This window comes from Nipponia nippon, unplaced genomic scaffold (genome assembly GCF_047370975.1).
Source record: "Nipponia nippon isolate SJK-2023a ecotype South Korea unplaced genomic scaffold, ASM4737097v1 scaffold_9, whole genome shotgun sequence".
In the NCBI taxonomy this organism is placed as follows: domain Eukaryota; kingdom Metazoa; phylum Chordata; class Aves; order Pelecaniformes; family Threskiornithidae; genus Nipponia; species Nipponia nippon.
Window position 1 is genome coordinate 21987041 of NW_028262413.1, and position 16483 is coordinate 22003523.

Sequence of the window (16483 nt, forward strand, 5' to 3'; positions counted from 1 at the left end):
TAAACAAAATCCCTGAAAATTAGTCTAAAAATTATGATGATTATAATAAAGAATACCTCTGGTACAATTAAAGAACATTCAAACACAGAACAGCTAAACCCAGGCAAATAAAGCTGCCTGAATATTTTTTTATCTCCCTTCATTTTTATCCATAATCTTAGTGTAACTGTGTTAATAATAAAGACAGGGGAAGTTGTCACAGTGGGCTTCTCTGATGTGATAGCTATAATAGATAATAATAAAATAGGAAAAGAGGATACTGCCTATTTAAAACTTCCAATTAGCAAGGTACCTAACAGGATTTACCAGTTTATTTTACTGAATAGGCAATTCAAATGACTCTGGATGTAAGAGAAGCAGAGGAAAGCAAACTAGGGTAAGGAATGGAGAAGCCTACTACCACGTGGGGCCAAGCCTCAAGAGAATATGGAATAAGGAAGCCATGTATCGTTTCCTGTAAAATATTTTCAATGTTTGCCAGTTAATAAACAAGGTCAGAGGATGCACAGCTTTAAAAGAACATAACAAATTTCTTGGAATTTCTTGGACTGGAGTTCTACTTTGATTAAGGTGTGGTCAGAACAATCAACCTCGCTTTTAACAGGCAGAAAAATATATTCTCACAAATTTTTCTGTGTAAATGGTGACATCTAGCGGGTAAGGAGAAGAATTCTGGATTTCTGCATCAAATACTGTGTATCATTGAAGTTTATTAAAGGAGGGGTGCAATTAGCAAGTGGATCCTGCCATCTAGTACATGTTTCTTTTCCCATATTATTTTCAGGAAATGGGGCACTCAATAAAGGAAACATTAATGTAGGTGCACATTTTGGTTTCATTCCATCATCTAAAAGGACTCCATTACATGCTCTGTGAGACCACTTTGTGATAGCACAATAAATGAAAATGACTGAAAGATTCACTTTAAAAATTTATTTCTAATCCTAAAATTAATATAGAAGCACCATAGACACCTCTGAATAGTTCTAGAGCAGGTCCCAAATTCTGCAGATTGTTGTATCTTTCCACCGCTATCAGGGATGCTAGAGGACTATCCTCCTAACTTAGCTGGGATGGCTTAAGTTCTTAATGGTGAGGTGTAAGAATACACCTGAAAGTTTCAATGCATGCATTCCCTCCACCAGAATGAGAATTAGTATATTTGGAAATGCCAAGTTAAGTTTAAATACTATGCAAACATATTCACTTTTGTTCCTTAAGTACAATGACAAAATTACTAATTTTCATCAAATTATTTGTCTATTGAAGAATTAGGTGGTAAAAAGAACAATTAATGTTAACACTGTGAGAGAAATAGCTCATGAAAATAGTTTACACTCCTGATACTACATTCCAAATTATCTTTAAAAATGGTACATACCTGATACTGGAATAGATCATTTCTACACAGTCATCTTACAGCCTATAATAGAAATATAAAAAAATCAAATGTCAGATGTACATTCTATACATGCACAAGACACATGAGCACACATATCAGGCTACTACAAAATTGTCATTTGAGATCTCCACCAGTTAAAAAGAGTTCCAACTGAAAGAGATGTACATTTCTGTATGGTAATGGTTAAAACCATATTGACATCTGGTAAATCTAACAATGCTTCCATTTTTAACAAGATTTGTATCCTTTATCATTTTGTTTTGTCTACCAAGATATCTTGTGTTTGAACTCTGATATGTTTCAATTAAAATATGCCTTAAAAGAAATACACAGCACCCATTGTTACACATTAGCACTGTGTAATTAAAATGAATGCCTATTGTGTAATTAAATTGAATGCCTTGAGTAAAATCAAATACCTTTTGTTTTGATCAGGCATAACTTAGTCTTCAAAAACAACACAGTCAGACCTGGGACCTAAACTCAGATCTCCTACCTGGCAATCTGATTTCCTCCTTACTATATACAAATAGACCCTCAACTCAGTTCTTTGAGGGGTAACCGCTGTTTCTCTGTATCATATCAAAGTGCTCATAGGAGAGGCACCCACCTGTGCCAGGGAAATTAGTGACCATGCTCACAGAAGTCTATCAACATGGCAACTGCAAGATGATACCTTTTTCAGCATACTCCTACGTTCTTCCACTACTGATTCTAGTATTCATTTCTATAACAGACTTTTAATTTTGCAGTGTCCCACCCCTGCGGCAGTAATAGGTGTACAGCATAGGACTAGATGACTTTTGACAGTATTTTTCGTAAATAAATTGACAGAATAGTTCTGCCAGGTTCTGCCTATATTTTGTGATCTTGTTCACTGAGAATGTTGTATAAAATTCATTTAAATCCTTAAATTGAAAGCACTATATAAACCTAAATAAATATTATTTCAATTAAAATTTATAACAGAATCTAATCTGAACTAAATAATTCTGAGAAGTTATCTTCTCCGAAACATGTTGAGTCCATATGCCCCAAGAATGGATGAGTTTGAATCTGCTTCTATTTTATTCTCATCTTCAATTCCAGGATGATTTCCCCTTGCTGCAAGATTTTGCGTGGGGAAATTGGAAGTCCTACCTACAGAAATATGTGCCAAAAACACCCAACAGATTTGTTCCTTGTTTTTAAAGAGCCTGTCTTCTAGTTGATTACTATTCTCATGTTTATTACAGACACTTTTTTTTGCTCATAGGAAGATCTCACAAGGTAAACCAACAGAGTAAAGGTATTACTAATACTAATAAAGTGAGTGGCATGCAGAATGAGGAATTGCAGAATTTGACTGACGTAATGCAGTTAGAATCAAGGTGTAGCATGTATAGCAAACTTCCCAAGTTTATTCCAATTTGTTTTATTTGTGAAATTCGTGGAAGGTCTATTCAGCCCATGCTCTACAGCAAGTTCCTCTATCCAAACATTGGGTCTAAATTCACATAATTAGCAGCAATAAAAATTTTCCCCTAATGCTGCCTGAACAATTGTCTTTATGTGACCTTACCCAGGCTTATCTGACTGGTGGCTTTTCCCCTGAGGCTCACTCCCAATTTTGCTGGCAGTTTCTGCAATATGGGTGTTACTACAGTATTGTGTGCCCCAAAATGGAAGGCAGCTCTGGCAAATTTGTTTTCCCTGATAGGTAAATGACATAAAGTATCTAAGAGGTAATGCTTGTTTTGTAGAAAACATACTTTGTTCTGTATTCTAGATCTGCAAAAATCAATATAGACTCATTAAAAAATTTAGGTTGGAAGGGACTTCTGGATGCCATCTAGTCTAACCTCCACCTCAAACCAGAGCTAAGATGAAAGTCAGATCATGTTGCTCAGAGGCTTGTGCAGTCAAGTCCTTGAGGATGGAGATTACAAAGTGTCTCTGGGAACCTATTCCAGTGCTTAACCAGCCACATCAGGCAAATTTTTCTCTATATATTCATTTGGAATTTTCCTTGTTTTGACACATGTCCTTTTCCTTCCTGCTTTTTGCTGTGCATCTCTGAGAAGAATTTGCCTCCATATTCTCCACTTCAGGTTATGTAAGACTTCCATTAAACCCCCTTTAGCTTCGTTTTTCTCCACACAAAGCAAACCCAGCTCTCCCAGCATCTCATGTCAAATGCTCCAGCCTCCAGACCATTTCAGTGACCCTCTGCTTGGCCTCCTGTCAGTTTGCGATCTCTCTCTCGTACCGGGGAAGTTGGAGGGGGACACAAACCTGGACACCTAACTCCAGATGCAGTCACAGGACTGCAGAGTAGAGGGAAATAGTCACACCTGACCCACTGGCTATGTTTTCCCAACTCAGCCCCAACACGGTTATTTCTCACAGCTGCGCGGACGCCTTGCTCACTCACATTGACTCCCTGAATACTTTACTAGAACATCAGGACCATATTCAAGCCAGAGCATCCTTGTGCAGATTCATGCAGAAGTCATAACCACGGTGGAGGAAAAGGTAGGTTTTAGTCCACATCGCTTCATTTTTCACTGGTGCCAGGAGCAGTAAAATGAGCCTACCTCATGCTTGCTTGTCTATTCGCACAATTGTTACACACACAGTTACAGCCTGCGGAGACGGGGGCGGGCACCGCCACACACCGCGCCCTGCCACCACACGGAGAGGTAAGGCGCTGAGGTAAGGCTGGCGGGCCGTTCCGTCACAGGAGTCGAACTCTCCGCTTACGCGGGCGCCCGCGCAAGGGGCCACATCCCGCCCTGCCCCGGCTCCGGCCAGGGGCTCGCCTGACTGACGGACGGACCCGGCTGACAGGACCCGACAGCCCCGCCTCGGGCAGAGCCAACCGACCTGCAGCGCCTGCGTAACGTCACGTGGCCGAGGCAGCATGACGTCACTCCGCCGTGCCACCAGGAAACGCAGGAAGTAAAGAGCGGTGTAGCCGGTGAGCGGTCTGTGTGCGTGCCGGTTGCGCTCGGGGGCTGCTGCGGGCGGCTGGCCCTCCCTCAGGCTCCTGCTGCCTGCGGGTTTCCCTTTTCCCCCCCGCGCCCCTCGAGGTCGGTGTGTCCCCGGGCCTCGGGTCGCTGGGGCCGGCCCGCCGCGGGCACCCGGGCGGGAGAGCCTCGGGGCGGGCTGACGGACGAACGGGAGCTGGGGCTCCAGTCCCGAAAGGCGGGCGGGGGCCGCCTCATGTGGTGTGGCCGGTCCCCTGCCGGCGTGAGGAGAGAGAGAGGCGGGGGTGGCGGGCCCCGCTGCGGGGCTGTGCGCCGAGAGCTTGCGGAGCAGGTTGGCCCCAGGTGCCAAAGGCCGCCTTTTTGTGTCAATAATGTTATTAGAAATGGGGACGACTTGGGAAGAAAATGGGCTTGATAATGGACAGCAGATGAGCTTACCGTCCGTCAGCCAGGAACCAGCTTTTCTGAAAGTGCCCCTTAGGTAGTGGTAGGAAACAGTAAAGGAAACTTTCCTACCTGGATATAAAGGAGGTCTTCAAAACAGTCAACTCTGGACCACAGAGCAAAAAGTTTTGTAAAAAAGCGGTAGATTTTAGGGGGTTATGTGAGTTTGGTTTAAAACCTGTAACTTTATGATAGTTTTAAAAGCTGTTAAACTGCTAATTGTACTTTTACAACAGATTAATTATGTCTGTCAGGGGGAAGACAAATATTATTAAAAGTCTTGGCACGTTTTTCCTTAATATATTCCTCCATTAGATCAGTTTTAAATGCCTGCATATTTAAGAACAAGTGCTAGCACTGATAGTGCATCTTTAATTCGAGTTAACCTTGCTAATTACGCTTCTTAAATTTCCTACCAGTCACAGAACTTAGGAGTGTCTTAAGTATACTGGTAAATATTTTCACCTCAAGAACATTTTTTCAACTGGGCTCTTTTGAAACTCAGAGTTGGTTATACATTTAAAGTTTTGGATGTCTTTATTTCTTCTTTCTTTGTTTATTATATTCTTCTAGTGACTGTTACTACTGTTAGAGGCTGTATGTGAATTTCTGTACACAACTTCTACAAAATGTTTACATTTCATCTTTTATTTCAGTATTCTAAAATTTGTTGCACAAATTTACCTTGGCTTACTCATCTTATGTTAAGAAAGCATGTAAGTGAATATTTACATCAAAGTACATTAAAGAATATTTTCAAAAGTGTCAATACATCAGAAATGATTGTATATGCTTCTCTGTATGCACATAGTATAGCGAGGCCCCCTGTTTTTATTTCTTCAGGTTTGTAATAATAATGCTTTAGGTACAATAATAATGAAAATAAGTAGGGTGTTAAAATTCATTCCCTGTGGATGCTTTTAGGTTGGTATTTTCAGTGTTTGTTACTCAGGTAATGCTAGGTACTGTCATCTGGCTTCTTGATCATTTAAAGTGTTTGACAATATACTTTAGTGTTGGGCATGTCATGTACTTATTTTAATAACAACAACAACAAAAACGCAAAATGAAAACTTTACCGTTTCAAAGGTTGAAAAAGAATATTAGCTTTTTTTAATGGTTAATCGTCCAGGGTATAGAAGTTTTTATTGCTTACCACATAGTTTTTACACTGGTGAAATGTTTAACTTAGAGAAAATTCAAAATCAGTAAACTTCTAGTTTTAATAGAGCTTGTCTGGTAAGGAAAGTAACAACTTGGTGTTGGTTTTTGCTATTAATAATAATAAAAAGTGTTAAGTAATACCTTCCTAAACTTCTGAAAGAAGTTGAGAGGGAATTTAATGTATTAATATTGACTAGGCAGCTGTTGAACCACTGAATAAAAGTTTTACTATGGAAGTCTTGGCATCAAGTACCATGTAATCTGACTCTGTTATTGCTAACACCTATATGACAAACAATTGCCTCTTTTCTGTGACGTTGAGTTGCAAAACAAAAAATTTTGTAAGGCTTAAGACCTATGTAGTAGTAAAAGCTAAATGTTTACTAATTCATGTGACTACTTCTACAACTTACACACAGAAAAAGAAGTTTATAAAAATGGTCAGAAAATTCCGTGCAGTTAGTTCTGCTGTTTTATAGTTCTAGTACTTGCAAAGTTTAAAGAAATTGACTCTTTTTTCTATGCTAATGAAGAGATTTCAAAGGTTTTTCAAGTAAGCTATCAAAATTCACATTACCACAAATTCCAGTTGCTGTTAAAAATTAAGAAAATGGAAAAAAAAAAAACCAAAACAAACCTGGGGAGTACAGAGGGAACAAAATGGCATATTTGCAATATGCCAGTTAAAGCAAGACATCATGACAGAACTGAAACATAGAGCTTTCACCATGAAAAATACAGAAAACCTCAGACCTGTACCCAGAAAACCACATTCCACAATTTACCAGCAAGTAAGGAATGCATTTACACTAGAAGGAGATAAGTTGTATAAACTGAATGTAGAAGGAAAGAAGTAATAGCTGGATTAAACTGAAGACTGTCTAAAGAAGTATCGTGTAAGGAAAAGCATAACCGTGTCTTTCTCAAATTAATTTTGACACATTTGAGAAATTTTTCCAGAGATGAACTGGCTATTTGGCAGTTATTAAGAAATTAAAACTACCTCTTGTACCTTTCCCCCTGTTCTAAAAAGCATGAAAGAAAAGCATGTAAGCTCTGTTTCTGTTGCACAAGTGACTTCACAAGACAAAAAACTTGGAACGGTTCAATTCAGTCCAAGCTACAGTACAGCAAAACTGTAGTGCATCTATTTAGATTGGTGTGAGATAACAGGTATGCTGGGAACCTGTTTTTGATTTTTCTGTATGTAAAATCCTACCATGGATCTATGTGTAAAGGTAATGGGTGTTGTGAAGGATCAGTAACAAAAGGCAATCACATCGGATTATGTTGTGCAAACTAAAACATTTAGTCTTTAAAAATTAGTTAATTGAAGGAATCATTTCAAGATTGGTTGAGTTCAAGTGGTTGATTTGATAAGCATTGCAAACAAAAGCTAAATTGATAGCTGTTGATCTCCCTTTTGGACTTAGAACAGCAGTTGCTAGCTTGGTAGGTGGATGTGTTGTGATAAATAGCATATGCTCGCATCTTTGTGAGGAGTTTTAAAACTAATACTTTAAAATCTTATTTTTAATATGTAGCAAATCCTTGTTTTGCAACATTGATGGTTATCTTAGCTAGACAGTTAAAGACAGAATGGAATGCGTAATAGGAGATACACCCCCTAGATGTATATCTGAATACTCTGTGCCATGGACTATATCTCTGGAACTTGCATCTTAGTATGTGTAGGTGTAGACATGAAGAGGAATACTGACAGTAAGTAAAGGAGATTCTTGAGGGCAACATTTTTATTTGATGAGTTTTCAAGATTGAGCTGAATCACCTCACAGTGAAGTGGATGCTGCTGCTAACGTGAGCAAGGGAACTGTTATGCCTAGTTAGAGACCTTTGGTAGCCCAGTTTAAATGTTTTACTCCTCATTCTGGGGTAGTGTCTAAAATCCTGACATTTGAAAGTGTTGTGAACTGAAGACTATGTGCTTACAGGAATACCATTCAGCCAATGTGGAGTAGTGATTTGGGTTAAAAAAAAATAAAATAAATGCTCCCCATATGCAAAGACCTTTAGGAGGTAAGAACTGTAAGGAAGTAATTTAGACTTGTACATCATGTTGACTTTCTAATGGCTAGTGCAACTATTAAGGAAGTTCTAGGTTTTGTTTCCAGCTTTGCCCTTCATTGCCTGCAAGACTTTTCTTGCTTTTAGTTTCCCTTTGCTAACTTCACTTGTTAATTTGTAAATGAGTGTTGAACTCTCACCACAGGCTGAGAGTTAAGACCTAGCTAAATGAAATATTAGTTTGACTTTTAAATGCCATCAGAACTTAAATAGTACTAATAGGCTTTTAGACAGATATCTAGATAACAGAAGGAGTGCAGATACAGGGTTTAGCATTTTGTTATTTTTATCTGTGGCAGCACAGTACAAGATGTAACTCAGAAGTACATAGTGCAGATGTAGTATCCTAAGTAATAGAAGAAATTGTGGAACGTCTGTCAGGAAATCAAATCCTTCTAGGCAGCTTGGCCAAACAGAACATGTACTTGCCTTCCATAATTTTATATACAAGAAACTGGAAGGACTTTGCTTGGACAGAAAGGACCTATGGTTGCTGATTTTAATAATTGGGGTTACTTAGACGTTAGGAGGAGTAAGGCTTTCTACACTTTAACTGAACAAAATGTATTAAAAAGAAGCTTTGAGTAGTCATGAGTAATACGGTCACTTGAGAATATACTTATCAGGCATATCTGCTTTTACAGAGTTCTGTTTAACAGTGGTCATTAACTAAAATCATGGCAGCTGCCAGTAATGAGGTGCACCATCCTGTAGATCCTGGAGTCTCAAAGCTGCAGTTTGCTCCCTTCAGTAGTGCTTTGGATGCAGGATTCTGGCATGAACTAACCCAGAAGAAACTCAATGAGTACCGATTGGATGAAACACCAAAAGTTATCAAAGGATACTACTACAATGGTAGGTAGAAACTGAACATCTTGCCTAATAGTTTGGGTTTCTTCTGTCATTACTCTAAGTATTTGTGTAACATATTTTAGGTATTTTGCTGAAACGTTAGAAAACGTGGCTGGGTGAGCTGTGAATTCTGGTGTGTCTGTGGGTAATTTATAACTTATAGTAACAAAAAGAGGCAAATTAATTTATGTATTGCAGTTTAAAAGAAGCATGTTGCTGCTTTTTGTGCAGGTGATCCTTTGGGTTTGCCAGCTCGCTTGACGTTGGAGTTTAGTGCCTTTGATATGTAAGTATGTACTGTGGTTTACCTTAATTCATATGTGAAGACACTTTCCTTGCATAACAGTAATGCTTTGATATATAATATTACTTGGACAAATTCCACATGAAAATAAATACACATTTTCATGAACTTCATAACAGTGGAGAGGCTGCTTTGAGTCACAAACATTAGCTCCCTGTGTCTGACATAGTATATTCATTTGAAGGGCCAAGTTTAAAATATTCTGGTAAGTCTCAGATTCACTCACTGTTTGTATAGAAGCTTATATACAATACCATTTTTTTCCATTTTTTCGGCTCTTCTGTGTAAGGGAGGATATTTCAGTCATCTGACTTCTGGTCAAATTTTTCCTTAGATCTTTATTTACTTTATTTACTCATCATTAGAATTAGGATCTCAAAATAGTTTTTACAGTCCTTAGTTGTTACATTGTAATATGTTCCAAACTATTTAAACTTTATGGCTGGAATTTTATACTTCTGCGTTTACCCCCAAAGTGAAAGGTAAACCAAAGCTGCTCAGTGTACATAGCAAAAATTAGATGAGAGGGGAAATATTTTTCCCACATATTTTTCATGTCCAGCAAATGCCTAAGTTAGTATAACTAACACAGGAACAGATGTCCTTGTAGTTAGTATCTTGTTTATTTGAAACCACTGGATTATGAAGTTGTAAATCACAGAAGCGACTTTCTCTGCCTTGCTTGGTGAGAATGCTAGGAGCCTAGTGAGGCTTTGTGCATTTTGAGACAATTTCGTAAGACATATTATTCCATTAATTCTTACATAAGAACTTTTAGGTACGATACTGAAAGCATATGCAGCGGAGTGCAATTGGAAGAAAGCTGTGGTATTGGGAATGGGAGTTTCAGATTAGGAAAAAATGGATGGTACCAAGGTATTTGAACTCTTAAATGTTATGACAAAAATAAAATTCTGAAAGGTCTATTTATGCAGTGCTTAGTTATTCCTTCTACTGTAGTAATTTTTTGTGCTTCTGTTTCTGTACTTTAGGTAGTCAGTTTAGATGATCATGAAGAGTTCCCTTTTAGCTTTAAAAATTTGTGGAAACTACATCATGTGTATTTATTATGTAACTTAAACATTTGCTGTATTTGAGTGTTAGCAGTGGTCAGAAACATCAATTTGAGAGAATGAGTTAAAGGAGTCAGTGAAATAAATCAGGGAATATTGTAGTTTTTTACCTAATTTACATTCAAAAAGGGGGAAGAATATATACTGTTGTTTACAAACAGCAGCTTCTCCAGCTGACAATGTTAGAAACTATAAAACCTACTTAATCTTTTGTCTGGTTTAGGCTTCCTTTGGGATGTCTTTTAAACATAAAATTTTAACTGAATAACTCTTTACGTGAATGAAATATTGACATCTCAAGTTCAGTCTTAATTTTTTCTTAGTGCAAATCACAAATGTCATAGTTTGTATTTGAATGGAATTTTAAAATCTTCAATCTGTGATGTAATGGCACCTTGCTAGAGGTAATACAGATGCCTGATGTATTTTTGAAGTCATAATATAGATGTGTATTTGCACAGGTTCTTATACCAATGCATGTTCAATAAAGCATTATGATCATAAAAACATTTTCGTTAGAACTGTCGTTAACTTTTATTACTGTGCCTCATCATTTAACAATTTCAGGGCAACCTTACACCATAGGATAGCTACTGCTACTACTGCTGATCATGTTAAAGGCGTTAGTATCCAATTCCCAGAGCTCGCTTTCTTTTATTCAGGAATGCTTCAATACCAGCACGCTGCTGTCCTGCTTTCGGAACATTGTATAATACCAACACTTTTGAGACTTTCAAGTCCTGCGATAAGAAATCACTTCTGGAAAAAGAAGCAAATGAGGTAAGACAAAAAAATCAAATCAACTGGTTTCAAAATAGCCAGTGAAGTGCTTTATAGTCTCTGCCCTGAATATTGGAGATACTGTCCATACTCACCCATATAATAGCCTCAGGATTTAACTTACTCTGAAAGGAATAGAACAGAATATTTCAGTTGGGGGGGGACACCTACAACGACCATCAAGTCCGACTGCCTGACCACTTCAGGGCTGATCAAAGGTTAAAGCATATTATTAAGGGCATTGTCCAAATGCCTCTTAAACACTGACAGGTTTGATATTTGCTTTTTACTATTCTTTGCAAGAGAGTAGGAAGTAGCTAATTATACTTGGAGAACTTCATTCAGTGTTCTACTAGGCCACACTTTAACAGTGCTATTGGAGCTGCCAGTGACTTGAGTTCTGTAGACATTTTTAAAATTTGTCTTGATACCCAGAAACCGGCAAGTGCCTGGTTTAAACCTGAGATTATTGCAATACACCTGTGTGACAAAGTTATGGGGAAGCTCTGGAACAACCAGAAATCTGAGATAAAGCAAGAAAAAGGTAGTTGTCAAAGGAAGGGGCTAGTCTGCTCGCACTGTAACTAACTAAATTAAATGTCACAGCTTGGGGAGAAGTGAAAATCAAACTAAGGCAACCTTTTTCTTTTTGAGACACTTCACTTTGACCAGTCCTTGATTCCTTTAATTAGATTGATTGTCTCCCTGCTGGCCTTGAGTAGCAAAGTTTTCATGCATATCTTCACTCAAAGCTATGAATATTTTGCGTTCCTGTGGCCTAGTGCTTCCCTGCCCGTGTAGGTATGATGCAATATTTGTCTTTAGGGAAACTGAGAATGTCAGAATGCTGTATTCGCTCTTGTATTTTTTGTTTCTTTGTTTATTTTTTTTTAAGACAAAGACCAAACGGGTCTGCCTCATAGAAGTATTATAGCTTCTTTTCTCACCAACATGCAGTGTACTGCCTTCTTGCATATCTCCATTTTTTTGGTTAAATTTCCTAGTAGCTTATTCACATATCTAGTATCTATAGATCCCATGAATGAAAAAGATGAGAGTGCAATAAAAGGCTATATTAATATCACAGCATGTTCCATATTGTGCTAGTGTTACTAGTGCATATACATGAGGGACTGTTGCTGATGAGGTTTGTTTTGTTTTGTTTGATACTCCATGCCTGATCCATGAACTAATGCTCCTCTTGTTCCCCAGCTTCCATAATTTTTTGTGTTAGAGAGTGCATGTCTTACCTTTAGAATCCTTTTAGCATAGATAATAGCATGGATGAGATCAGTTAGGAAAAGATCACGGTGGATTACTGGGGTGTTAATTTCAATATTTTTAAGGTATCTGGAAGAATTAAAGATTTCTGCAGCTGTTCTCATGCTACCTTGGTATTTTGTTTCTCTGCCCTTTCTCTTCCTTCTTGTCCCCACAATCAATGACAGATATGGGAATCAATAAAATCTGGAGCTGCTCTTGAAAACCCTATGCTCTTAAACAGGTTCCTGCTGCTGACATTCGCAGTGAGTAATGATAATATGTCTCATACTTAGAGGATTGTAGTGGAAATGATGAAGTAGTTGCTTTTCAAGAGAAATACTGTATTAGTATTAGCGTATTAATGTTATCAGAATCATTCTCAGACATCTTCAAATGTCTGAAAACATTTTAAAAAAACTAATAAGCCATTCTCTTGTACAGATATAAAATATTTTAGGATGTATTCTTTAAAAAAATGCTGGTGCCATCTGATATTCTTTTCTACAAATGGATAAGATTATCTGACAGCCTTATAGATATTAGTAAAAGTAAAGCAACTGTTTCATGTTTAATAAATTGAATGTTTTAATAAATAATGCTCCAGCTAACAAAAGCTAAAGTATTTTACACACACTGTCTGTTTAAATCTTAAATAAAAACATATACAGGGAAGGGAAGTCTAGTATTTTTTTATTCTTTTCTCAAATCATGACACAGTGCCTTGTGAAGTAAAGAGAACTATGGTTAGCATCATCAACCATCAATTATGATTAGTATTCCAAACTGTAATTTACTTTGATTTATATGTTTGTTATCTGATTTTACAAAAATTTTTTTTCTAGGATTTAAAAAAGTATCATTTCTATTACTGGTTTTGCTACCCTGCTCTCTGCTTCCCTGATGGAATACATATAATTCAGAAACCAGTGTGTCTTGGTGACAGATTCCCATTAAATCAGGTATTCAAAATACTAAATGTTATGAAATCTGTAGCACTAAGCAGTTTTGTGGGCTGTAAAACATATTTTTGTTAGCACATACTGAATTAATTTGAGAATCTAATTTCTTTTAAAATCTTCACTTTTCTTATTTCCATGTGGGTTTTTTGTTTACCTCTTTTCTTGTTTTTATATAAAATCTCTCAGCTTAACATCCCTTCAGCTTTATTCATTGAGATGTAGATGTGGCAAACAATTCTTGAAGAGGCAGTTATGTTCATTTTAATTTTTATATACAGCTTATTGAATATATAGCTATGTTTTTGAAACTCATTATATTTTTAAGAAACTTTTTTAAAGGGGCATCCACTGGGAGAGCTAAGTCATTAGCAATTACAAAATTGTTAGTAAAATGCATGATTGGACAAGAAAAAGAACTAGATAGGGAATTTTTTTTTTTAGGAGAAAAGTTAACATTTTTTTGTAGTTTCTTTCATATTACAATGCAAAAGAACAAAATAAAAAAACTTGCCCATATGTGCCTTTTTGCTTTGACAAAAGTTAATGCACAACCTTGAATGGCGCTTTAATGGCACAATAATCAATGAGAAACATTGGTTTTTTTTCAGTGAAAAATGCTTAGTTCCCTCCTGAAAGGAGGTTGTAGCGAGGTGGGGGTCGATCTCTTCTCCCAAGTAACAAGTGATAAGACAAGAGGAAACGGCCTCAAGCTGTGCCAGGGGAAGTTTAGGTTGGATATTAGGAAAAACTTTTCACTGAAATAGTAGTCAGGCACTGGAACAGGCTGCCCAGGGAAGTGGTTGAGTCTCCATCCCTGGAGGTATTTAAAAGACGGGTAGATGTGGTGCTTGAGGACATGGTTTAGTGGTGGACTTGGCAGTGCTAGGTTAACGGTTGGACTCGATGATCTTAAGGGTCTTTTCCAACCTTAATGATTCTATGATTCTTCTTCTCAGAAGACCCTCATTAATAAAAATACCTGTCATGATCCAAAGACAGAGTTTCAACTAAACGTTGAAAATATATAAAATAAATTGAATGGGACTCTGTTCTTTTGCTAATAATAGAGGGACAGATTTACTTTCTTATGAAGCTACTACAGTTATCAGAATGAGATTTTTATCTTGTCTTAAAGTCTATTGGTAGATCAGTTTGTGGCAACGGTGTTAATTTTAAAATTTGCATTGACAAATCAGTTATTGTGGTCATAATGGGCTTTAAAACTTCTGAATACGCTATATTCTAAGATTATTTGAGTGAGCTAGCCTTCCCAGATGCTAAAACACTTTTTGTGCTTCTGTATAAGATTGTTCAAACTGTTGGTTACAGTTGTCTTTTTGCTTTTAGATTCAAGCACTTCAGAAAGCATATGATGAACTTTGCCAGAAAGAGGGGGTTACAGCCTTGCCTTATTTTTTAATCAAGTATCATGACAATTCTGTCATGGTATCTCTACTGAAAAAGTGGGATGATTTCTTTCAAGACCAAGGGGGAAAGGTAATGACAATTTTATGTCTTTTTATAACCTACAAATGTTTAATTTACAAATAGTTTGAGAAGTGTCTGTAGTACTGAGGTGGACACAATGGTTGGCCAATGAATAGCCTGGGTAAAGAGCTGAAGACCAGCAGCCTGGATTAATTTTTGTGTCGAGTTGTGTCTAGTTCTTACGCAAAAGCCCAGTTATATCAGATTAACGGTCAGCTTGAAAATTAAGTTCTTCATGCTCTGCCTCCCTCATTATCAAAACAGAAACAACATAAGTTTGTGAAAGAGTTAGCATAACAATTAAAGTTTTCCAACCACTTTACCTACAAGGCTATAGTAATGCAAAACACTTATTGTTCGTGTACTAAAAATTGTTACTCATATACTTTACGTATTTGTTGGCTGTGGTAACAGTAATCAGAGTTATGGGAGTTTTCAACTTTCAATGTGTGTTTTGCCGCATATACGTGTTATTACATGAGAGCTTTGGATAAAAATTGCTGGGAATCTGTATCTGAAGAATGTTCAAGGTAAATGCTTTGTAATTTTGGAAGATAAGATGGGTTGTGCACCAGAAGAGGCTGGGATATTTCTTGTTAAATGCAGAGATCATGAATGTCCCTTCAGCGTAAAGTGAGTACTGTCTTTTGCTTTCAGTTAGGGAAGAATTGCAGTGATACATGAAGCAGATGTCATCACAGCAAGAATTGACTGGCTTGGCTGGCTTGCGTTTATGTACATTGAATTCCGTTTTGGATCACGTTGCTCAGCTGCTGAACTTTGCTAGGCCTTTCTGAATGCTTTACTGTCTTTATTTTTGGTGAACTTCAAACTTTTTTTTATCTTGCATGCCACTGAAGTGTTAGGAAACAAAACTCTGAGTTATAGTGAAGAGCTAATAAGTGCAAAAAAGACGATTATTTTTTTTTTTTAAGGAGCTCTTGTCACACCTTGTAAGAGTAATTTAGTTCTGTTTTATAATACTTGATCTTCAATTATTTTTTTGCTTTTCCAAATCTGTTTTTCTGAAATTAAGACCTAGGTCCTCAGTTGTTCTTTGTAAAGTAAGAATGTGAAGATTGAGTTTTTAAATGGTAGTATAACTACAATAATGGGTCACAGATAAGAGTATATTTAATTAGATAGGGACATTCTTAACATGAGAGAAATCTGTAATCATCTGGAATATATTTCTTCATTAACCTTCACTTTGGAGGAAGGTGCCAAAATTTTAGACCTATGGGATAAGATTTGTTGCATCAATACTGCCTGTAGAGTTTGTTTATGTTTCAGTGAGCCAAATGAACTTGCCACCTTGGAAGTAAAATATGTTTTTGCTGTTGCTGAGTTAATTTTCTGCTTCTGCTAGTTTATGAAATTGAATCCGCTTACTAACAGGTCTTAGGCCCGCTTGAGTCAGCAGTTGCAAAGCAGTAGCAGTGTATGGCTGGGAGGAGGGATGAGGAGTGGGCCTCTCTTTCCCCTATCTGCATCCATTAGATTGGCTCATCTGCATTTCAGACTGTTCTAGGGACACCTCACTGATGTGGTAGAGTTGAGACCAGTCACTCTTAAGTCCATCTGTAGGCAAAGAAGCAGGAGGGAATTGCTCTGTAGATGGGAAAGACACACGTACCACTAGTGATGGCCGAGTTCAGATTTTCAGTATATCTAAAGGTAGGCAGTGGCATCTTCCTAAT

General features: G+C 37.4%; 1 protein-coding gene across 14 annotated transcripts in view; it reads left to right on the forward strand.

The window, feature by feature from the left end:
• The first annotated feature begins 4302 nt into the window (after window positions 1–4302).
• The window catches only part of ATG7 (autophagy related 7), a 134054-nt gene continuing 121873 nt past the window's right edge, over window positions 4303–16483 (forward strand). For all 14 annotated transcript variants that reach the window (XR_015701643.1, XR_015701644.1, XR_015701647.1 and 11 more), the window contains exons 1-7: window positions 4303–4361; window positions 8709–8919; window positions 9148–9202; window positions 10956–11073; window positions 12522–12599; window positions 13179–13295; window positions 14643–14792. Coding sequence is in view for 4 of the 14 variants with exons in the window: in XM_009476706.2 (XP_009474981.1) it covers window positions 8742–8919; window positions 9148–9202; window positions 10956–11073; window positions 12522–12599; window positions 13179–13295; window positions 14643–14792 (696 nt within the window). In the remaining 10 variants the exon portion in view is untranslated. The remainder of the gene's footprint in view (window positions 4362–8708; window positions 8920–9147; window positions 9203–10955; window positions 11074–12521; window positions 12600–13178; window positions 13296–14642; window positions 14793–16483) is intronic.